This window comes from Emericellopsis cladophorae, assembly GCF_022114955.1.
Source record: "Emericellopsis cladophorae strain MUM 19.33 chromosome Unknown NODE_61_length_124206_cov_123_114172, whole genome shotgun sequence".
Classification (NCBI taxonomy): domain Eukaryota; kingdom Fungi; phylum Ascomycota; class Sordariomycetes; order Hypocreales; family Bionectriaceae; genus Emericellopsis; species Emericellopsis cladophorae.
The window spans coordinates 84,208-107,539 of NW_026250986.1; the positions used below are offsets into that span (position 1 = coordinate 84,208).

Consider the following 23,332-nt stretch of genomic DNA (forward strand, 5'->3'; position numbering starts at 1 on the left):
TCCTACTGCTCACGCCCTCAACTATCCACCATCCAGCCACCTGCCATCTTTCCCGCTGTGCCGGGTTGCGGCACAGCCTTCTGTTACTCGGCATTTAAGTGCCGGCCTCGAGAGATCTCGTACGCATCGGGCACTGGGTTCACCAATTGCGCCGTTAGCTCGCCTTAACAGTGCCACCCGGGCAAATCAGGTCGTCCATCTACCCACTACGTACGTAGTAGATCCGCGCCGGTCACTACGATGTCCGCAAGACAATGGTGTGGCTCGATGATGAGAATGGTGAAAATTTGAATAGGTAAAGTGGCTGCTATGCTATCCAATGTAAAGCGACAAGTGGCTGACAGAGCGCCCCGACAAAAGCTACTTCTTTCTTTTCTGGCTGACGACAACGAACGGTCGCAAGTTCCATGTCACCTTGGCTCCCAACTTTCGCTTGGGCGAGACAACTGGTATCTTTAGAGTTGAGGACCTCGAGGACTGCTCGTGGACCGGGGCCACAGTATTCGGCCCTGGTAGCGGAAACACCAAGTACCTCGACTTCCGTTCTGAAATCCAAAACCTCACTAGCCCCAGAGGAGGCGATAATTACACTAACCTCCACATTACTACGGACTACGCTGGAGTGGTGCTGGACGTACACATGAACCCCACCGGGAAGAATCTATACATCGGCGGGAATGGCGGTGTTGCCCTCGGCCCAAGGGGAAGCAATGACTATAGCGTCCTTATTCCCGGATGGTCTTGGTATTGGGTACGGTGTTCCTACTCCCGGTTCTTATGATCTATAGGCTTGCTAACCAGCTGTTACTCTACAGGGTAACCCTACGCTCCACCTTGAAGGTACAATTACCTTCGAGGGGGAGAAACTCGAGATTGATTGCGCCGAGTCTCGTGGCTATTTTGAGCGCCAAACCGGTAACTTCGGAATCAGCGGAGGACACTGGGGTTTCTGGCTCTACCTTTCAAACGGCCTCTTCGTCCACGGCTGGGTGGTTACTCCGACCATTGAAAATCCGGCGGGGAAGGAGGCTTGGGCAACGGTGTGGCATCCGAACGGTATGACCGAAGTTCTTGAGGTGGACAATACCACCTCCGCATGGAACATCTGGAAGAGTGAGGCCACGGGAAACAACTACTTCCAGGACTTTCGTCTTGATCTCTCCCAGCGCCAAGCTAGCATCAACCTACACCAGCTTATCAGGAAGAGCGAGATCACCCCTCTTCCCGACACGCGTGGCTATAACATCACCGAAGCCTACGGTCAAGGTGATGGAATCTGGGAAGGACAGAATGTTACGTGGTGGGGTCATATCGAGCAGTTATCCTATTGGTAAATTCTAGTATAGGATGAACTTCACTACCGTAATACCTGTGGTCCTTGACTATTCGCTGTTATTTTAGTAGTTTCTAGCAGTCCGCGGTGCAATGTCCAGTGAGCTTGAATAGTGCAATTCGTAAAGATTTCTCATTCATTGGTCCTACTGCGTAGATCTGTCTGTGCTCATGGCTCGCTTCGTCGTCCACATTCGTCGCGTTGTGATGTCCGCCATTGACGTTCCTCGACGCCTTTGTCTCGCGCTTCCTGGCCTCTTGCAACGAGACTGCGCCCTTCCTACTCTTGCCCCATCCGCTCTTCCTCGGCCTCGTGCCGGCTTTCCTGGCCTTCCTCCGTTTCCGCCACCACATCAAACCGCCTATCCCAAGAATCAGCGGTGTGCCGACTGAGAAGGCGACGATGAATGCCACGTTGCGACTATGACGGGCAGCCACGGCTCCGGCGCCTGCTGCCGCCCCGGCCCCAGACGCTCGACGCGAGTGAAAATGTAAGTCCATGGAACAAAGCTGATGCAATGTCAGTCATTGGCTGGCGAAAGTGAAGTAGGCTACATGCATTGATAGAGTTTGTGGGGCTTGCGAATATTCGGGGTTTGGTGACGAACCGACAGCATGGAATGTGTCTCAACAAGTTCAGTTCGTTTGAAAGATTGCCGTTCATATAGTGTCCCGTTCCGTACTTGGTAACGTCTGCCAAGCGTACTTGCACAGCCAGCCAGAGCGCAAGGCTGCATACGCGTCGTCCAGGATGGTCGTAAACGACCCAATGAGGACGATGGTGCCTGACAATGCTTGTTCTTGGCTTCTGGGCACAATCCACTTTATAGCCTTGATTGACCTTATCGCTAAGCACGTCCTGGATGCTCAATCAAGCTTGCTCCCATGAGCCGTGACGAGGAATAAAACCCACCGTCTCCAACGTCATACACAGGTGCTCTCATATATTTCGCCCCAACGTTGTCGAGACCGGTCAGCTCGTAATGGCGGTGATAGGTAGTCTTCACTTTTTCAACGCCGACCATCCTGACCGCAGTGGCATGGATCCCTCCGTCCCGGGAGGCTCATCCTCTTGGCCACCATCTTCCTCAGCGGAAACTTCGTCAATTTGCTCGCCATCATCGTCGTTGTCTTGTGGATTCTCGTCGTCGTCGTCGTCGTCTTCCTCGCTCGAGCAACCAGAACCTTCGCTCTCTCCTTCGCTGCCTGGATCATAGTCTTCCTCGTCCTCGTCTTCTTCATCCTGCGCAAGCTGCTCGGCCTCCATCTGCGCACGCTGCAGCTCCGTCATACCATCACCACCAGCAGCGTCTTCGGCCTGACCGTCGGGAGCCGCCGGGTCTTCGCCGTTAGCCCCTTTCTTGCCATTCCTGTTTTCGGCAAGTTGCAGCTTTGCTTTCCGTTGGTCGGCCATACTTCTGTCTTGCAAACGATTCTTGGCAATATAATCTGCGAGGCCGCCATAGTCTTGCTGGTCGATCATGCTGAATTCGAACTCTTGCGTCTGGTCCCCATCGCCGGTCAGGACCTCGACAACAATGTTGAAGGTCATCTGCAGGATGCTCGTGTAGCTGATCGCAAAGATCCGATTGAGAGGAATGAAGATCAGTGGTTTCTTGAACCCCCAGAATATGCCGTTTTCCAGAAAGAAGAGGTACCCGTCCTTGCTTCCCCTGTAAGCACTGATATGAACCGCTCGCTCGCTCGGCCTATGCGGTTGCTTGATGACACTGTGGAACTTGTTCGGGTCGGAGGACGTAATCTGGACAGAATTACCGGCCGACGCAAAGCGTCTGTTCAAGGCCCAAAGAAATAGGCCTTTGTATGTATCCGAAACAGAACAGGCCTGAACAGCCTCTTGACCGCCAATTGTGCCCTCCTTTGGTGCGGTTGCGGGAACTGTGAACACGAGTGGTTCTTTTTCGTTGCCTTCCTTCCCAGGGACTGCCGTTTCTCGGGGAAAGAGAACAAAGTTGTGTTGCACTTGGGTCTTCTCGGGAACCGGGAGGTAGAATGCATATTCTGCTCACGGTCAGCCACATAATCTAGTCTCAATGCTCTTGCAATCACCAACCTATTTCCGACAACTGATAGCATATGTTGGGCAGAGGATCTGTCGACCCGGGTGCTCGAGCGTACAGCCAGTTCTGGGTGAAATAGATCTCAAACTTCTTCCTCTGAGGGAGGGATACGGATATCTCCTTTACAATGAGCAAAACATCTTCATTTGCTGGAGCTCCTGCGTTCTCCTCCGTTTTCACACCACTGGTGGTTCCGTTGCTGTCAACCTTGCGCTTCTTCTGAGCAGGACCCTCGTTTTGCGCATAGTGATCGATGACGTGCGTCGCAATCTCGTTAAAGAGAGCTATTCTGCCGGGAGAATCTGGAACACATTAATTCGCTATCGTAATGGCAAAGTGAGTAGAGGGCGTACCAGCTGCTCTGCCAATACCATCAATGATGTCTTGGCGAGGCCCAAAGACACGCTTGAGCCTTTCAGCGTCAAGACTGGTGCTGTTCATGGCTGCTCGTGATATTGGGTCCGGAATGATGTCGATGTCTTCGTGTCGCCAAATCCAGGGACGCGTCTTGGCCGATTGCAACAATCTGTATGTGATTAGTCATCTTCGAATCATCTGTTTTTCCCACCACGTCATGAATGCCCCACATGCGAACGTCAACAACCTCACCAAAGGATGTGTCTCAGCTCATTCTCAGGGGCACATTCACTTTCCATGCTGGGTACCTTAAGTGATACTAGTCAATATGGCGGCATCATGGCCCAATCTTTACACGCATCGTAAAGTTGCCGAGCAGTCTTCCAAAGCATGCGACATTTGTTACAAGTCTAGCACTTCGGTCCTCATTACTCCTGACAAAAAAGTCGGATATGGCCTACCCTGTTGTCATTCAGTGACTAAATGTATCCCAGGACTTCTTCTACGTCTGCGCTGTGCATCTGAAAGACAAGAACTTTGCGACAGCCAAGGTCGATGAAGACGCCCTCAAGGCCAAGCGTGAGCGTGAGTTGGCCGAGGAGACCGAGCGACTGAAGAAGGAATACGAAGAGAAGCAGAAGAAGAAGAATGAAAAGGAATCCAAAGACAAAGAGGAGGACACAAAGAAGGCAGAGGAGGAAAAGAAGAAGTCAGGCGGAATCTACGGCTTCTTCGAGCGGCAGTTCAAGGGTGAACCTGACAAGCCAGCTGAGGAAGCCAGCACTCCACCACCTCCCCCAGAAGATGAGCCCAGAGTGTTTGAACTCAAGCCGTCAGTCACACCAAGTCCTCTTTTCGCCCATGCTGACCCGTCACAGGGCCTTCTACCAACAACGCATCCAGAAGAAGCGCCAAGTTGACGCTGCGAAGAGGGATCGTGAGCGGGTGAAGCAGCCAGATTACTTTCCCTCTGTGCCTTCAGACCCTCCCGTCAGGAAGCATGGACCGGCTCCGTAGGCAAAGGAAGACTTCGAGCCCGCTCGTGATGACGAAAACGCCCATCGTTGTGTTCACCCGAGCAGGTCGAAATGGAAGGAGAGGCCTGGGATCAACGCCTACCCGCGAGCAAGCTATGCCGTTGGGTCGCGATGGTGGAAGCTGACGGCATGATGCAGTCCGCCATGCATGCATGCAAATACCATGAATGAACGATAGCGACATTGAATTTGTTGAAGCACGCCTGATGCGCCACACCACCAATCACTGAAACTAACACATCATCTCTCGGGATCTCGGATGTTGTCAGCTGCGGCTCGTCTTGCACGCCAGCACCACCATCCGCTCAACAGCACATTGCGGGTGGGAATCATCATGCATCTGGTCATGAGATTGAACTCAAGCTGCTACCTACAGTCCCTAAAGGATGCACATTGCTGGGTAAAGCTTCCTTCGCTTCAGAATTCCTCATCTTATGCCACCCACCCACGAGCTCGGCGTTTTTTTTGTGAGGCGCATGTCAGATTCGACCTGTCTTGTCCAGGTAATGGCCAACAATGAACACCGGCTACAGTGTGCAACGAGATCCTTCGGATGTAGACTTGTACGTCCTTGTGTATTCGACGAAGCTGCGCTCCTTGGCAGGCTGGCACTGGATGCGGTCTTCTGTGACGAAGGGAGGGGCCTAGTGCTTACAGCTGCTGGGAAGCCTCGTATCGAGCGGGAACCTCCTCGGCCCAGCACCGAAAAGAAAGCCTAATATCTTGAGGGCCTGATCTGCATTATTGTCAACTGGGCAGTCCCTGGGTTGCTCGTGTCAGCACTCGGGCTGTGACTGGTATCAAGGCAAGGACGTCCATTTGTGCCGAGTCGTCCGTGAGGCTCCCGGTGTCGGCCGCAGGGATTTTCACGAGAGTGAGGAATAGCTCGCGCTGCTCACTTTCCCCATGGTATAAATTGTGAGTTTCCCCGGATATAGCCGCCAAATAAATATTATGTGGTAGATTACCAACCAGCCGACGGAACATCGACTATGGATAGTATGTACAGCATATTTCACGGTACATGTATATACTCGAATTTCAGCAAAGCACGGGCGGTGTAAGCCAACTCAATAAAGGATGCGCCTTACAGGGCGTACCGTGTACGTAGTACATAGGATCACTTTCCTGGTCGGCTTGGCGCCGTGGATGATGGGTTGGCTGGCTTGAAGTCATCATTGGTGAGCCCTGTGCGAAACGGAACGCAAGTCCTGTCATTGTGCATTGCGCAACTTGCTCAAATGCGCAGGAAATGTGAAAACCCCATGCCATCGCTGGCCGGCTGCCTTTTGAGGCTTATCGCGGGCGTAATAAATGGCCAGGGTCCGTCGTGACTCGTGACTACCTGACGCTTCCGTCGCAATTTTGTTGATTGACCCCGACCGCCTCCCACAGACCACACGGCGCCAAGCAGCGTTCACAATGTCGTTTGTCGGGGCCGACCTGATACTCGAAGGTAGAAGTGTCTCTTCGTTTCTGGCCCTCCATACGCCAAGGGCGTCGGTGTATCATTGGACCGGAGCAGCCCCCAAACAAGCTCAATCAGAGTTGAGAGGGCGTGAAGAATTGAGTTCATTGCGACAATAATTATGAGTCTCCTGCAAATAAGTTGAAGTGCAGAAGGATTTACTTCGGGTGAGGGAGGAAACTCCTCGAGGACCGCTATCATCAAGTTGTTGAAAAGTAAGCCAGCGACAGGCCTTGAGCTCCGTCGACAGGGCATGTCAGACGGGGTTCTGCAAAGCAGGAGACCAGTGTCCACACATCAACAGATGCCTGTCGTGAACGATTCATGGTCCATCAAAGTGCGCAGTTCCGAAACTTCCGATTGAGGCACCATTTTTGTCTCCGAGAGCGCACTCCCGCAACATGGCGGCTGTTTTGCAGCAAGTCAGGGAGCCAGAATGAAATTTAGCCGCGAGAAAATGATCTCGAACAGCAGGACAGATGCCGATCTTGTCAAGTCAAATATCTTGCCGAAGCGGGAACACGCTGGGAGAGGAGGAGGAGGAGATGACCATCTTTGGCCGAGTTGGGCAAAGTGTTCGATTAGGATCCTGTGTCTTTGATCATCACAGATTGACCTCTCGAACTCCTGGCGGCATGCGTATCCCTAAGCTCTGCTTTCGCGCCGCGTCACTCGTGGTGGTGGCTGGACTCCTAACTACAACATCATCCACCCTGCCCTTTTGCAGCGAGAAGGCCGGTGTCACCCACGCGCCACACGAACACTTGAACCCTTTCCAGTCGTATCTGCCTACTCCAGCGCCGCACCGTGGCGTGGGACATTGCAGTCGCCCATTGAGCTCGCCCTTTTCGAGCTCGCTCCGCATCCAGCCCAACGGCTCGATGAAGTGATGTTGGCACAGGGCTATACTACCCCCGGGGCTCTCTGGCCTGTGTGGAGCAATGTAAGGCGCTGTCGCAAGAGTCTTTCGGCATTTCTTACATCGTAGACTCAGACCTCCCAGCTCGTTGGTCTTGTCGCCGGCGGCCACCTCATCCTCGAAGCGTAAGCGTGGCGGTGCCTGACCTACGGCCACATTCTCCTCCACTTCTCGATGATACGCCCATCGTTGGTATAGTGGGTGCTGCTCAATATCACCCTCGACAGGGCAGCCCATCTCCCACCACAGCTCGAGTTGACTCATGAATCCATCATTGGGCTCGGCCATGGGTCTCGTGCGCTGTACATGGGTCAATGCCGCGTGTAATGTCTCGTGAGCCGTCTGGCGTCGCGAGCGCGGCTCGTTTGACGGTGGCGCGTCGTCCAGCTTCCCATTCCGACTCCCGACAATGTTAGGGTCGAAAAGGTTAGGATGCCGCCACAGCAGATACGCTATTACAACAGCCACGGAGCGGGACTTTCCTGCGGCACAATGCACAAAGACACCGCCGGGCACCGCCTCGGACCCCTTGGCCGCGGAAGAAGACTCTACGTCTAGAGCCTCGAGCCCTTCTTCAATCGTCTTGATCCCCAATGCTGACTTGGTCGCTATAGCACGGCCTGCTCGTAATCCGCCGTCGATGAACTTGACCGCACGGGGAAGCTCGATCAGAAGATCAGTATCGTCTACATCGTCAATGTCGATGACGAGGTGCTCGTAGTTGCGACCATAGTGCGTCCACGGCTCGTCCTTGAAGTTTTTAAGACTCGACTGGTTGAACCCCACCATGGACAGGACATGCGTGATGTGACGCTCAGCGAGCGAGTCGGAGCGGCGCAGAGCCCAGATGCTAAAGCAATGTCAGCATCTGGCTTAACACACTGTCGCAACATGATGCGCACACCCCTAGTCGAGCCAAACAAGCGCGTATAGTCCGTCGCGAAGGAGGTGGAGGAGGGAAAGGTCTTACCCGCCCACGTAGAGCTCGTCATGCCCATCAACCCGACTTAGCGCCATCGCGACGATGCTTCTTTTCAGGCTCTTTAGTTCTTGGGTGGCAAACTCGCGGCCAACGTTCTGCCAGATCTCTGGCTTGGTGTTCAGGTCTGCGTCCGGGTCGCTGGTATGATAAGATGTCACTTTGGAGGATAGTTTAACGGAGGGTGGCCCGAGGTGTTGATTTTGAAGCGGCAGGCTTACTTCGAGGTTGGTGGTCTGAGTCTCGGAGTTCCACTCCAAGTCGTGCCTGTGGCGGGGGTGAGGTGAGCGAAAAGTCTTGTGCAGTGGCGGCAACTACATCAAGCAAAGTAAATTACATTGGTGAGGGGACCAGAGTGACTAGGGGCGCAAGTCGTATCAAGCTGCTGCTTAGTCCAGCTTCGTCACAATAGTACTGGTTGCGTGCTGTTCACCCATCATCCTAATTTCGACTTCGTAACTCGACGGGTCTGCCCCTCGCTCGTGCACCGCCACACCATGCCGCTCAGCCACAACCTGCCCCTCCCAAGCCACTCCAGCCCCGTAGGGCTACCTCATCGACCGCCATGACCTTGGCATTTACACGTGATCCGTTTAGCCCCCAGCTGCCAGCAGGTGTCACCCGCTCCCTACCCGTACACGCCCACCAGAAATATATACTAACTTTATTTAATTCGGGCTATCTATGATAATAATACTAGGAGGAGGAATATCCTCACTCCCGAATCTAAATAATAACTAACAATACCTTCTATGTACTCCTTCCCCATGGCCCCTAGTTAGGGCTAACGGGGGCGTGATCCCATTCTAAGGCCCGTTTAGGCCGGGCAGGTGGCCACCTTCCGTCCCCTCTTTCTTCTACTTTTCACACCAAGGCTCGACTAGGCTAATGGCTAGCAACCAGGGCCGTTCAGCTTCAAGCCACACCGACGTGCATCAAATTTGCTGCCGTCCTCGACGGGAACCACTGCCGTCGCGTCACCACTTTTATCGTGGCTTGCCAAAGGGCTTGCAAGGAAACCCCACAGACTGCGGAACGACAGCGCGCGATTTCCAAGGGAACGGGACGAGTTCACGATCAGAGTGGCCAGGATTCCGCCCACTACCCACACGCACGCGTGCAACGGCTGAAAGCAAATGACTAACTTCTCATATGGGCGACCTACAGCGGCTAGAGTACGTACAGGCAATCGAAGTCTCTCTCTGGCTCACCTTGTATGTAAATCAAGCAGCCAGCCAGCCAACGTATCCCTTGTTTCATGCAGAGACGTATCGACGGCTCTCTACTTTGACATGCGTGCTACATAGGGAGCAGCCAAACGCCGTGTAACGCGCCCGCCGAGATCTGTCTCGCAGAGTCGCTAATCCCGACATCCCTCAACCACCTACGTAGTCGGCTGTCAGCCCTTTTCTTTAGCACGTCACCTGGCCCAACTTTAGCCCACTCGGGACGACATGGCGTGGCGGCAGCATGCGACGCGCCCTGTTTGGTCCCCCTTGGTTCTGCACCTTGATGCATGTGCCCGCGCTCCGCTTCTTCGAAGCCCGTGACTGACAGGCGTTCGTACGGTTAGAATCAATGACACCCAAATGACACCCACGACACGCTGGCAAGGCCGGCAGGCATTGAGGTATGCAATGCTCCGTCATAGAGAAGAAAGAGAAGAACATTCGGTGGAAGGAGCAGTGGAGCCCTGCCCTGACCTGACCTGCCATTCAACGACGGTGAACGCGATGTGGCCGATGCAAGTCCAGGTCTCCACCCACGCTCTCCTGTGTTCAGCCTTATGTGGTACGATGCGGACGCCGAGCAAGGTTGGGTTCTGTCCGTCCGCCCTGTTCCTCGACAAAGGGTGTGTGGGTGTGACCCATGCAGAGTCCATGCACGGATACGTACGGGATACACATGCAAGGTGCAGCAAGCGGTCCGCTGCCAGCAGCGGTTTATGTCTTCCGCGACGGATTCTGCAGCGAACATGCGCCAGTGGTCTGTCAAGTCGCTCAACGCCCGCAGTGTGGCAGCCAACGGGCACGCGCACGATGCCGGCTCCCCCCCATGTCGAGAAACGTGAGAGTGCAGTGTGTACAGTATTTTCATGATCGTGTGTAACTCTCGACCACCTGGTGTCGTATTCTTTTTTTGATTCGTTCAACGCCTCCAGTATGCCGTACTTGTGTGTGTGTAGTATATCAAACCTGCATGAGAATATGACAATCGCTAAAAACCCAGTCAAAGTGCCACCAGCCCGTCGATCCCGTAAACACACGTCCAGCAAGTGGATTCCAGCCCCATGCCAGCCCGTAAATTCTGTATCAAACGCCTAGGTCGATGAGTGATGAAACGAAAATGTCGTGATTCATGCCCCGTAGTGGTGTCAGTCGTGTCAGTCGTCGATGCATCGCTTGGGTTGCCTGTGCTGCGCCAATCGCTCCACGTCCATCCAGTCGCTGCTTGGAGGGACTGGACAGCTCCCTTTTCGAAGGCTGTCGACCCCGCCGACCAACCCCCCTGGCCAGTGTTGTTCACTGCCGCCACACCACTGCCGCCGCTAAAGGAGAAGGCGATGCATCTTGTATCTTCCTTGCCGTCTTTTTTCTCCATGTCCGGCTTTACCCAGCGTTCCATGTCTTTTCCTTTTGCCTTTTCCTTCTGGTTCAGGCTGGTCTTCTTCATCTTGGCGCCGGAGCCACCGGCGGTTCCTCCTCGATCATGCAGGCATTCTCAAGTAGGTTGGTCCATTTCCCACTGAGGCCTGCATGGCTGTGCTTGAGGTGCTGGCGGAAGTGGTCCGCCCGAAAAAACTTTTTGGACAAATTGCACTGGCGAAATTTGTGAGTATCGTTGAGGTGGAACATGCGCTCGTCCCAGTCGCTCGGTGTCGCAACCTTGCTACCGTTGGCTGCCACCCCTGACCGTGGAAAGTCCACGCCGCAGTATCCACAGGTGTCAGCTTCGCCAGGGCGCGCTGTTGCTTCGTGAAAGGCCAGTTCGAAAGCAGAAAGCGCCGAGCAGGACCAGGAGTGGCTTCTCACATGCAGTGAATTTTGATGCCGCTCAGCTTCGTTCTTGTTCTTGAAGCGGTTGCCGCAGTACTGGCAGTTGTATTGTTTCTCCGCGGTATGCGCCCTGGTGGTGGTTAGCTAGTGTGTCCCGGCGGTGACTGTCAATGATGACTTACTTGAGTTCTTCCTCGGTGTCAAACTTCCTGGGTTTCTTGGGGCAGCATTCACACATGAGCAAGGACAACTTCATACTTGGCCCAAATGACTGCAAACTGGCGTTGGCAGCCTGCGGCTGACTTGGGACCCTGCGAGCCGCAACGCTTGAAGTGTTCCTGCCATGTCCTGGGGCTCTCGATGAGGCGGAGGACTTGGGACTAGGGTTTAAGGACGTGGTTGTGGCGTACGGCGAGGTAGCCGACGTGGGGGACACGGTCCCGGATGAGTACGCTCCTGGCGATCGATGCTCAAATGTCGTCATGGTCGCAGTAGAGGTCGGTGCCAAGGACACGGACGATAAGTACGAGTTGGAGCGTGAGACCGTGGGCGTGGACCCACTGGTAGTGAGCCTTGGTGCCGGCGACCCGCGAGTCCTTCCCTCGCGGCGACATGCGTATTCGACGTGGGATGCCGCTGTACTGTCCATAGCCAAAGGGCTAGGGGCTCGACGCTTCTGTCCCTGGCCTCCTGCGCCGTAGCCATCGTCCATATGCAGTCTCTTCACCGAGCTGGGGTCGTCCAATTCCATATCGTCATGTCCGCCAAACCCATAGCTTCCCTGTGTAGACGAGGCGTCGTCGCTGTTGGTACGATAGCTACGGCCCTGTGGAGACTGCTCAGTGTCTGTCTCGCGCGGCGAGCGGTATTCCCCGCCAAAGTGTTCAAAGGGGGCGGAGCGAGGCGACATAGCGGAGATCAGGGGCGTATCTGCAGGAGAGTCGAGCATACGCTGATGCATAGGCAAGTTCGTAGGCATGGCCAGTTCGGGCAGGTGCCGTGATTCGAGCATGGGCCTCGGGCGCGGTTTGTCGATGGTCAAGAACGGCGACCCAATAGACTTTTCCGACATTCGCAGAGGGTTGAGTTTCTGTTTCATGCTGTCGCCATGTATCTCGGCCGGGGGTCTGAACTGGTGAGTTGTGTGCAGTCGAAAGCCGGAGGGATATGAATCCGAAGGCCTTGGCCTCGTGTCAGTACATGTACTTGGGCGACTGCGAGATGTCGAGACTCACTTGTCAACAGATGACCAGCTGGAGTAGCCCTCGTCACGGTCCTCTCGACTGGCAAACCTAGTCCTGAACCGATCCTCCGCCACGGACGAGGCAGCGCTTCCATATCCACTAGACCCAAGCGAAGATTGGTGTTGATGGTACAGATCCTTTCTGCCACCAAACATTTCGTCGCTTTGATATGCTTTGTCGGTGCAGGGAGGGTTGCGAGGTGGTGGTAGTGGCGGCGGGGCGTCGGGTCTCGAGTCGACACCGGGGATGCTCATGGATATGCTTCTGCCAAAGTGGTCGTCGCGATGCGAAGGGAAACGGTCGCGTGATGCCGGCGCAATGTCGCTTGCTACGGCGGGAGCAGGCTCCCTATAGATAGGAGGGAGCGGCATGATGTTGGAAGGCGAATGGAGGTGGTGGGTAGCTGAGGACGACGACAGTAGCAGCTGAGATTCGCAGCGTGACATGCTAAGCCTGGGCGACAAGCGGCGTCATGGATTCCAAGGTACCTAGCCAAGAGCCGATGGTGAAGACTGGATGTGACTGTGGAGATGTAAATAATCCAGCTGGACCCAACGAGCTGGGAGCAGACTGGTGGCAACGGTCTCGCGATGTCCGACTCGTAGAATGCAGTCGCGGTGGCTGGCGAATGAGGACGCAGACAACGGTTGTGCACAGCCAGCCTTCAGCAGCCCAGATCCCAACACAGCTGAGGACCGAAAATCTCGACGGCAATGACGAAAGAAACCGATGCGGACCGAGCTCCAGTCGGAATACCACAGGCGCAGTTGCTATGCCAGCCCGTCTGAGGCAGAGGTATCGCCGGACTAAGCGAAGCGAATATCGTGTGCCTGGCTGGCCGGCCGGCGGGTGGATGGATGTATGCTCGCGCTGCGTTCCGTTGAATCTCACCAGACACGGGACTGGACCCAAGGCGGCTTGTGTTAAACAGTGCAATGTGCAAGGTGAACCGGGGAATACGCGCCCTGGTGAAGTTGTGAAGATGAGATTGTCGAGGAGGGGTCTCAAGGCTGTGGGCATAGCAGTAACTTGAGAGAAGGTCGAACGCGCAACCTCAACCTGGAGACTGGTCACTAGCCGTCAGATGGAGGCCCCGCGAGGTATCCTTGGGCGCTGGGCGTAGGGCAGAGTGACAGGACTGGACTGGGATACAATGGACTGCCAGTGGGCCACCCACAGGCCGCAGAGAGCAAGCCCCCACATGGACAAGGATGGCCCCAGCCATGCTTGATGGATTCATATCTCCACTCTTCGGTTAACCTGGGGGTGGGTTTAGATGGCCAGCCTTAGGGGCCTGTTCCTCAACTTCCAGCCCTGTTGCTCTTGCCCTGGCGGCCTGGCTCCTCTGTCCCGGCCACAGCAGCGGCCCACTGACTGGAGCCCAGTCACCTGGGCGGCTTTGCCCAGTCGTTGTTATTACAATATTCCCTGTATCCTGCGACACCAGGTATTTAATTACCACTGTTAGGTACGAATACGATTCATCGACAGCAGTGAACTCCATCCCCACCCTTCTGCACCTCGCCTCGCCTAGTCATTCCTCTCGGTTCGTCACCCGAGTCAAGTCAACGATGGCGCATGCTGCATGCAAACGTCTCAGACGGCCTGTGTGTGCCATTCGTGAGGCGTCGCCACCAACGGGCCGAAAAGTTCAGTCTCGAGTCTCGCCCTGCCTTTTGCATTGCCTTGCTTCATGTTAGGATTGGATATCTTAGGAATCATTGCTTGTGGCCAAGCGGCAGTTGGTCGATCCTATCGCCGCCTCAAACTTGAAGTCTGCCGCTCCAGGTCCTCTTGTGTTATTTGTTCTTTTGCATGCCCCCCCATCACTCACTAATTACTAACAGACACCGCTTGATGATTCACTCATCAACAACTACGCACTACGTATCGTCAGGGAGTATTATCGGTTTGTCGGACTTTCGGACTTTAACGTCTTGCGTCACATCCAGGCGCAGCACCATCTTTGAAGGAAAAGACGCCACAGCTCGGTCCATCCCACCCACTCTTGTTGGGTTGGGCCAAACAGTCGCTCGTGTTCGCCCGTGCATTACTGTGCTCGTGTGCAAAGAGGCTGACAAATCTCCTCGTAAGGCGGCTGGCATTGACTAACGTTGCTCTTCGTCTGAGAAACTCAGCCCATGGCAGAATGGTGACTTTTCTGACAACGCTCCCAGCCTGCGCCTCCCACTCAAAGAGTCAAGACTACTTCCTGAAGGTATCTTCCGGCCTTGTGAGGCCCCAACTGACACGACGCATACCCATCGCGTGGTGAGTAATTATTACCTTACCTTACCTCACCTAGGAAATACACATGCGGGCAACACGGGACGGACCAGGTCGTTGGTTATTCCCGGCCACGCCGCACCGTAGCAGTATTACGTGCATAAGTACATAAGTGAATGACACCAGGGACAATGGCACGGCCTGGGGCGACATCGCTGTGCAGAGAACATTTAAAAAATGACTAGCGGGCTGTCTCAATGCGCTTGCCTCATCATGTTCTCTCGTGAGACAGACCGTGATCGCCTGGCTCGACCGAATGCCAGCGTATGTCATCACATGTACTCCGTACATCACGACAGATTCGGGGCGAGCCCAAAGGCTGGTGCGTGGCAAGTGCAGACGGCAGTCACTGCGGAGCGTTCCGCGCATGGAATGGGCTCAAACCAAGCTACTACTAATTGGTACTAGTTATCAATTAAAATCTGGATTCAGGGTGTGGCGTATCAAGGCCCAAGGACAGCAGGGCTGTGGGAGCTGGGAGGCGCCGTCTTTGCCTTCAGCCTTACCAATCGCACGAACTGCAGCGTTACATTGGAGCCCTCTTTGTACATAGCGTACGTACTGCCTGATAAAGATACAGGTCTCCTGAATCACAGGTGGACACTGGAGATCCAGTCGCCGAATGGACCAGCACTAGCGTCAGTGCATACACTATCGGTCCACGGTCCACCGCCGTCCACCACTGTTCACGACTCCATCTAGATGCAGGTGGGCTTTCTTGCTCTTGACACTTCTCGAGCAATATTCGCGGTCTTGTCACCACAATATGACATAACGATCATGGAGGGGACTTGCGCTGAGCGTTTCCGGTAGTTCACTCGGCACCTCCTGTCGCTCATAAACCGCGGCTCCAGCGGGGCCTAGTGGCGCACGAGCACGCGCGCGGCAGCAACGAAACGGTGATGCTGGAGGCCACAAATCTCTTCCGAGAGTCTAAAAAATGGACTTGTCCCCACTACCAACGAGACTCGACGGAACGCGGTGCTTGGCTGCCACTGCTTGCTCGACCGGCGGCGCATCGTCTCCGGCGCTCCAGGTTTTACAGGTCGTCGGTTGACGATAGTACACATAGCGGGTTCTAATCATTGAGATTAACACTGATTGCAAATATCCAGGGTTTGGGCTTGCAGTTGGGCATGCCTGGATGTAGCAATTGGCCTCGGCTGGCTAGATGAGGGTAGGTGTTCCCCTATCCGATTGAGCAACGATATGTATGAACGTACGTACGTACGTAGTACAGGTACATGTAGTACCGTATATAAAATTAGTATCCGTACGTCGTAGTCAATGTCGAACACATGGGATTTCATGTCGGGAACAGCATGTGGGAGGCTGAGAGCCTTGCTCTGACGCGTCGGGGGGCGAATAATCAATACGAGGCTCGTTCCACGAGCGTGGAATCGGTCCGTGGAATCGGTCATGCCTCCCATTTGATTGCCGTGAAACGAGGCCCGCGAGGCACAATGCCGTCGTACGTACGACTACGGAGTATAGTACATGTACGTTCTGCACTTGGACTACCTTGCCCACCTGTGCAGTCTACATTCCACACCTGACCGCAGTTCCAAGTATAAAATAGGCAATGCGCCGACGACCTGGACCGTAAGTCTTCAGCAAGCATGGTGAGACCCAAGATCAGGGCAGGGCTACAGCGCTTCATCTACGTAATACGTCGATGGTCGGGCAGCACATGAGATGCCTTGCAAGGCTCAAGCTCCAGCCGTTTCACCAATGTGGTCCAAGTGCCGAGGTGTGGTTACATTGAGGTTCGCAGTCGGCACATAAGACAGGCAATTATAGTGAATTACAATCAATCATTGGCGCCAGGCACCTGCGTGAATCGTCGTCCTCATGCCAAAAGCAGGACGAAGCACCGGTCCCACAAACGTCCCGAAGGGCCTTGCCGGTCTCCGTGGACCGAGTCGATCGACCAACCTTCCATGCCGCAGGCACCGAGCGCAGGGTGGTGCGACCCACACGAGACCTGAGGAGGCATCGCTGCATCGGCCGTACTGGTGTCGGGCGGCGGATGAAAGAAATGCTCAGAGTCACTGCTCTTGTCGGCGCTTTCGTCGTCACTTGGTGGGACCTACTATGTAGGGTCGGTCGCCTGCCGGCGGCTTACCACGCAGCGACTTGACATGTCGATTATTCTGTCGACCTACAGTCTTCAAATAATAAACACCTACAAGTACTCCGAATATTTCGCAGACTATTCATCACTTGGTCTTCCTGGCGTCTTGGGCTGCGTACGTGGCTTCGATCCCTTCTGGATACTTCAGGCGTCGATCGCTGAGATGCGTGCGCATTTGCCTCATGCTGTCGGTATCCTGTAATAAGCAGGATTCGGGGCAGAGAATATGCACGCCCATGCTCACTGTATTGGCCGTGATTCGTCTCCGGGAGGGACGGCTCAGCGGCTGAGAGCAAGCCTGAGTCTGCTGTGCTGCAATTTCCGGTGGCTGCCAGATCTTGAGCCGAGGCTCTCGCCTTCCAAGGCCTTTAGCTCTGGCCCCTGGCGTGTATACGTACGTACGTGTCTACGTAGTGATTTTATTGAATTATCGATCGAACAAAAATGGGGCTAGCAAGCTTTGAAGGATGAATAAACTCACGGGGCGATGCGCCCGTCACTTGGCACGACAAAATCCCCAGTCTCGTGGGACAGGTGAACTTCTGGACAGAGCGACAGGCTGGCACTTGAGGCTCCGCAGCACAGTTACTAGTTAGTGACCATGGAACATTTTCCCAGCGAGGCTGGTCCTTATCGCTTGGCAGCAGTGCTGTTGGTGATTATCGGACCCTATGTGACGATCGGGACACCCTGAGCGTGAGTGCCCACTGGCCTCGCACGCCCATCACCCCCCAGGGGCCAGAATCAAGTAGCTGTGGTGGGTAAGGGGATTGTCCTCTGTAGACCCTCGACTAGTGAGCGACGTGGACAAGGCCATGGTGGACGACGCGCCCTCTTCCAGAAAGGCACATGGTGTGCGGCCTGCCTTTCCAGCATTTTCAATATTCCGCGGTGGTTATTATAGCCTGGTATCCGTACTGTAGTTCGTACTGCCGTGCAGTTGAGCACAGCCCCCGGATTACCAGATGACGCTGGCGCTGTAACAATACCTTCTCACCAAAAGCTTTACAGGTCTAAAAACTGAGTACAGCCTTCTTTGTTGGTCGCGTCCTTAGGCGCATACTCTAGAAATCAGGCTTGATAGCAAGACATGGGCGTGGCTTGCTAGACGTCCAGAGAGGTCCCGGAGCGTTCAGACCCGATTTATTGAAATAAAAAAGCCACATGCACGTTCGACTTGCGCAAGTACAAGCACTAGGCGAGGTAGGGCTACCAGTGCGTAATTGGCGGGCGCGCAAGCAGCCAAGCTACTAATCGCTGACCATCAGTCGGCGAAATAATGTTGATGGCGAGAATGCTTGAGTGTTATTAAGGGGACGGAACTTATGAAGATGATGATGAACAACAGATCAGAAGAGAAGGAAGATGATGAGTTCTCTATCTGAAGAACATGCTGATGCTATCAAAAGAAGGAAGAACGCGATAGCGCGAAGATGCTGCCTTTGAGGGCAGCTGTGGGCCGAATGTGTGGCTGACTAATCAAGGCAAACCTGCCTGACAAACAACCTGCCTGACAAACAACAGAACTGCAATTCAACTTAGGTAATTACTACGTAGTCAGGTATCCATACCACTAGTAAGGTAACAACCGAAGGCCCAGTAGGCCCAGCACCCAGCACGTGACGCATGAACATGTAAACCAGACTGCGCGTGTTCGTCACCCCTTACCTACCCTGTATCGTGGCCACTACTTAAAGTGCGTCGGTCGAGTGTCTGCAAATTTGGAGTCAACAACGCCAACATGAGTCCCGGAAAAGGCTCATCTTACGTGTAGCTTATCTGTTGGGGCTCTGGAAACAACACTATGCAAAATAAAACAAAAAACGCCGAGCTGAACAAGCTACTATAGTAGTAACTCTATGTGTGATCTCTATTTTCAAGTTGCTTGGCAAAGGGGCGTGAACTTTGGTTGGCCCTGTTGCTGAAACTACGGAGCCTGAAATCAGAAAAGTTTGATTGCTACTTTAGTTTTCGAGCTCTACATGATCCCATATAGCGTGATCTTTTTTACCTTATCCTTTGTCGCCGTCTTAATCGGACTTGCTGTTTGCAACCGCCGGTTTTTCGACCCATCCTTCCCAAAGCGATGCAGCAACCGCGCGCGAAGGATCATTTCATATGTGCACTCAGTACGTCTACCGCGCACGAATAAATTGCATGCAGTTCTGATACCGGTAGTGCTCACGACGGGCCCGGCTGTCTCGAGAACCCAGAAGGACCCTGTCGCATTCTTCGCCCGAGAGCGGTAGAAACGGGCAGTGTTCCTACATATAGAAATGCACGCCCGACAAGTGAGATCAAGTGGGCTTCTTAGCTTGCTATTATTCTTTGGAGAAGCGTCAGGCAACTTTCAAGGCATGGCTTGAAACTGGTCTTGGTGGAAAAGCCGCATGGTTAATTTCAAGCAGGAAGATCGCTTTAAACAAGCCTAGTGGTTCCGGCTTTTGCACGTTGCCACGTTTGATCATGACAGAAACACTGGAATTGCACTCACAGGTCCTATGCTAGTGAGCTGACTTGGGCTCCCGATAACGAAGAAGTCAGCAATCTCCACTCCGCTGAACCTCAGCTGATTGACTTTACCTCGGCGGAGATGCATCCAGCATAGCTTTGTCCTGGGTAAGAGCGAGTGCGCCTCAATCGGGTCGTCACCAGTTGGGAACTCGAACTGTCAAAACCACGCCAACGAGGAGAGCTAAGGATTGTTTGCCCATGCGGGTGCTCTTTGCCAACTTAAACGCTACTCACAAAAATAAAAGGGGATAAGCAAGCCTATACTACCTCCTCGGATAAAGGGGGCCAGGGTGACCATGATTCCAAGATGCGAAGCGATAACGGAACACTCCATAAAACCTGTACACATATGTAGAATAGCATCTGTCACACAAGTCATTTGAAATGCAGAAATTATCAGAATCACAATCCACTGTTTTTTCTCTTGAGAGATAGAAGCCGTGCGATGAGGCATAACATGAACGTGAAGCCAGCAAAACAACATCCACAGGTGTCCGGGTCCCTCTGCAATATCTATTCAAGAGGTAGCCACTGACTCGCTAGTTTTCGAAGCTCATCTGGATAAAAGTCCTCACCAACCTGCACACTGTCTCGTTCCTCAAAGTCCAGACAGAAACTGCGCAGATGCGACAGCTCGGCGTCGTCCAGGAGATCCAGATTGTACAAGTTGCGAGCAAACTGTAATGTCGAGAACAAGACACAGTCGACGACCCTGACTGGCCTCTCTGCATTTTTGCCCGCATCCTCCGCGTAGTACCGATCTAGCAGTCTGAGGTTCTTTGTGCAGAACTCGAGGGCCAGCTTTGCCGTGAGCGCGCTTGTCGTCTCCAAATCCACAAACAATGCGGTGCCCTTGTGACATGCAAAGCCGAAGAGACTGGTGGCCTCATCTGCCAGGATGACCATGTCACGATGACTCGCTCGCTCCTCCGCTGTGGTGCCTCTCATGTCGGTGTTCCGGTCGGCGCTTTCCGCTAGCTCCTTCTGCCATGCCTGCGCAGGGTCTGGTTGGGCGCAGATGTCTTCAAGGTAGTCGATAATGGCCACAGACTGCTTGATGAATGAACCGTCTGGTAGACGTAATACCGGCACAGTGCCTGGTGGCTTGCCCTCTGCAATCAGAGTACCGGCCTCAGAGACGTCGCAAGACACAACGTCGATGTGCGGCGAGTGGGACAAGCCTTTTTCAGCGAGATATATGAGAACTCGACGAGGGTATACACCCCACGTGAGGGTGTAAAGCGTGAGCGTGGCGAACATTGTGGTCGAGTGGCAATGATACTGTTCGGTGTCCCAGTTGTTGGAGTGAAAGCTGCCATAGGACTCAGAGTGAGCTCTTTCAGCGAAGGGATCCTTACTAAATACCATGAACTGAGCTCGGTCACTTGTATCCTGATTGCCATCTCGTAGGTTACATTTTCTAAAAGTCTCCGACGTTGCGTCGGAGATATATGATGCCTGAAAGCAAACCAGGACTAGATTGACACCAAGAATAATGAAAGGTAGACATGATGAGGAACTAGGGACAAAATGATCATGGATAGTCTCTCTTTGGGTTCGCGCATGAGCGCGAAATTGACTGACAATATGTGACCATTGCCACCAAGCAGACATTGGCTGATCTTAGCAACTTGTCGAGTGGTCCTCAATGTAATGCTGATGTCTTTTAAGTACAACGCGCCATGAAATCATTCTAGGTGGAAGAAACACACATCTATGTTCGTAGTCCGACGCTGTCCCCAATGTCCTCGCATGACTGTCTCATACTCTTTCGTCAGGTGGAAATCGGTCATGAAACACACAAGCAGAAGCCATCATTTCTGAGTCAGGGGCCTCGATGAGGTTCAGTTCGCTCCTCGGCCTCGTGACAAATAGTATGCCTGCCATGCTCGAAGAAGCCCATGGGTCATCAAACACGTTGCATCCCTTTTTACCTTGAGTACGTCGAAGAGAGTAGTAGATGTGGGTTCATTTGCTCTCATCAGCCTCGCTTCTCGTCATACCAGTGTGTAAGAGCTATTCGGCTCACTCTTTCAAGGACTTGACAATACCAAGGGCTGTGTGCGGTGAGCCCCCTGGACTCTGGCTTGTGCGTGGAACTTCCCGACGTGCCTCAATGTCGAACATTGCACCGCGAGTAGCTGAGTCTAGCTCACAAAGAAACGATCTTCATTGACATCTTGGAGCTGACGGCCGTAAACTGTCCTTACCCGCGGGCATTGGCGCCGACTTGGGTATCGACTTGACCAGTAAAGGACGACGAGGACGGCGAACGTTGGCAAAGAAGACTTGCCCGAAAGCATCGTCTTATCAGCTCAGAGTAGGAAGTGGATAATCGCTGCCGTAGATACGGAGGGCTCCCGCCGCATCTCAAGCGATCACGAATCAGATATTTAGGGTGGACTCTCTCTTCGACTCTCGAAGCTCGGGGAAGCGCGGTGTCCTGTATTTTTTGCGGTGCGTATTACTCCGTAGGTCACTAGGTGCCCATTTGCTTGTATTCGCACAAAACACGCGTGGCAACGATTACGACAATGTTGGGCCTTCTCGGGCAGTAACGGGCTGCGGGCATTGTCGGCATTTTACGCTCAGCCACTGTCGCCTGACTTTTCGCATGTCAACCCTTTGCGCAGCTTCCGACTCGTAAAAACATCTCTCGTTGACAGCGACCATTGCAATGTGAGCGAGCACACGTGGGGAATCAGTGTCGAAACCCCGAAGATGTACGGAGTGTAGTTAATCCCGACAATATGACTACTTGTTGAGAGACAAGGAGCAGCCACACTCATCAATCCCAGCGGCCTGTCCATAATGAGTTCTTCATTTCATCACATTGATCATAACTTTAGGTTTAGATCAGGCGCTTCCATAGTTCGGGGGTTGAACTGATGTATGGTATCGGGTAGGTCAATCACGCTTCTGACCTGGGACCCATGTGCCGGGCGGCCGTCAGACACGTGCGACAAACATGAACGTGAAAGCATGTTGAGACTGTTCAATTTTTCGCTGCAATTACTTGTTGCCTAGGCAGTATACGTACGGAGCCCCGATGTATGCATGCAGCCAGTGAAGTGCTTGATTGGCTGAGTGTGCGCAGCTGCGAGGTCCGGCAAGGCTACCGAGAGATCAAGCAGAGGGATCTTCCACTAGTGGCTATCGGCCGTAACATAGATACGGTATAACCAAGTGATCACCTGGCGGTAAAATCAACCAGGGACCCGTGGCAGCAATGCCGAACTTGCCCTCGAGGTGAAAGGCTTAGGTCAATGTGCACAATGGCCGCAGAGAGCTGATAGTAATTGCCTTGGCGGTTGCGCCATGCGATATCAGGTCGAGTAGTAGTTGTTGGTCTGTCGGATCTTCGTGGGTGAAGCTTGATCCGCAACAATGGCGTGAAGACAGGCGACAATCAATACAGAGTAGAAAGAGATCGACCAGGTCTGAGCCGCCTTGCCGTGAGCACAGGGCTGGCTGCCTGAGTGAGACCCTGTACCGACGATGCCCGATTGGGGATAGGCCGTCAAATCGGATGGGCCGTCAACAGTTGACCACTGGAACATGAAGTCCAACCACGACGAAAAGTTGCTGGGTCTATTCATATAACCTCGCCTACTTAGTTACTACACACCGCCTATTGACAACATGCCATCTTGTGAAAAACTTCAAACGTCGATAGCCGTTGACAGTGGTCTTGCATTTTAGCTGCTGCACGAGTTCGTCGCGCCGCGTTTGTGCACCAGCGGCGGTGCCGAACAGCCGGGCGGCCTCGATCATGAATAATTGTATGGATGCCGGTTTGCCGTTTGATCCATACAAGTGCGCCAGCCAGGTGGCCCAGGTCCGCGCTTGGCCGACTGACAATTGTCACATTGGTTCAATGTTTGTCGAAATAGTTTATGACTTTCTGCCGAGCCCGCCATGATTGGTGGAAGGAGCTCTTGCGCTCTTGTCCTTCATGTCCATGTCGCGCCGTGTGCCGTCATGG

General features: G+C 53.7%; 6 protein-coding genes across 6 annotated transcripts; 2 read left to right on the forward strand and 4 right to left on the reverse strand.

Annotated features, from left to right (window-relative positions):
• Window positions 1-254: 254 nt before the first annotated feature.
• J7T54_000767 (uncharacterized protein) lies at window positions 255-1,334 on the forward strand (the record flags this gene model as incomplete). Its single annotated transcript, XM_051509425.1, has 3 exons — window positions 255-279; window positions 345-751; window positions 816-1,334. 3 exons carry the CDS (start codon window positions 255-257, stop codon window positions 1,332-1,334), a joined length of 951 nt encoding a protein of 316 aa, XP_051359589.1.
• A 73-nt stretch (window positions 1,335-1,407) lies between these two features.
• Window positions 1,408-3,854, reverse strand: J7T54_000768 (Histone chaperone-like protein; the record flags this gene model as incomplete). The annotated part of the gene is made up of 4 exons (XM_051509427.1): window positions 1,408-1,753; window positions 2,340-3,354; window positions 3,407-3,697; window positions 3,767-3,854. The coding sequence occupies 4 exons, from the start codon at window positions 3,852-3,854 to the stop codon at window positions 1,408-1,410; spliced, it is 1,740 nt and encodes a 579-aa protein (XP_051359590.1).
• Window positions 3,855-4,000: 146 nt separating this feature from the next.
• On the forward strand, window positions 4,001-4,787 carry J7T54_000769 (uncharacterized protein; the record flags this gene model as incomplete). The annotated part of the gene is made up of 3 exons (XM_051509428.1): window positions 4,001-4,030; window positions 4,265-4,602; window positions 4,649-4,787. The coding sequence occupies 3 exons, from the start codon at window positions 4,001-4,003 to the stop codon at window positions 4,785-4,787; spliced, it is 507 nt and encodes a 168-aa protein (XP_051359591.1).
• A 2,092-nt stretch (window positions 4,788-6,879) lies between these two features.
• Window positions 6,880-8,730, reverse strand: J7T54_000770 (dual specificity phosphatase 12; the record flags this gene model as incomplete). The annotated part of the gene is made up of 4 exons (XM_051509429.1): window positions 6,880-7,178; window positions 7,257-8,044; window positions 8,165-8,440; window positions 8,726-8,730. The coding sequence occupies 4 exons, from the start codon at window positions 8,728-8,730 to the stop codon at window positions 6,880-6,882; spliced, it is 1,368 nt and encodes a 455-aa protein (XP_051359592.1).
• Window positions 8,731-10,842: 2,112 nt separating this feature from the next.
• On the reverse strand, window positions 10,843-12,784 carry J7T54_000771 (uncharacterized protein; the record flags this gene model as incomplete). Its single annotated transcript, XM_051509430.1, has 3 exons — window positions 10,843-11,299; window positions 11,352-12,350; window positions 12,405-12,784. 3 exons carry the CDS (start codon window positions 12,782-12,784, stop codon window positions 10,843-10,845), a joined length of 1,836 nt encoding a protein of 611 aa, XP_051359593.1.
• Window positions 12,785-19,860: 7,076 nt separating this feature from the next.
• Window positions 19,861-20,607, reverse strand: J7T54_000772 (uncharacterized protein; the record flags this gene model as incomplete). The annotated part of the gene is made up of 1 exon (XM_051509431.1): window positions 19,861-20,607. The coding sequence occupies one exon, from the start codon at window positions 20,605-20,607 to the stop codon at window positions 19,861-19,863; it is 747 nt and encodes a 248-aa protein (XP_051359594.1).
• Window positions 20,608-23,332: the final 2,725 nt, after the last annotated feature.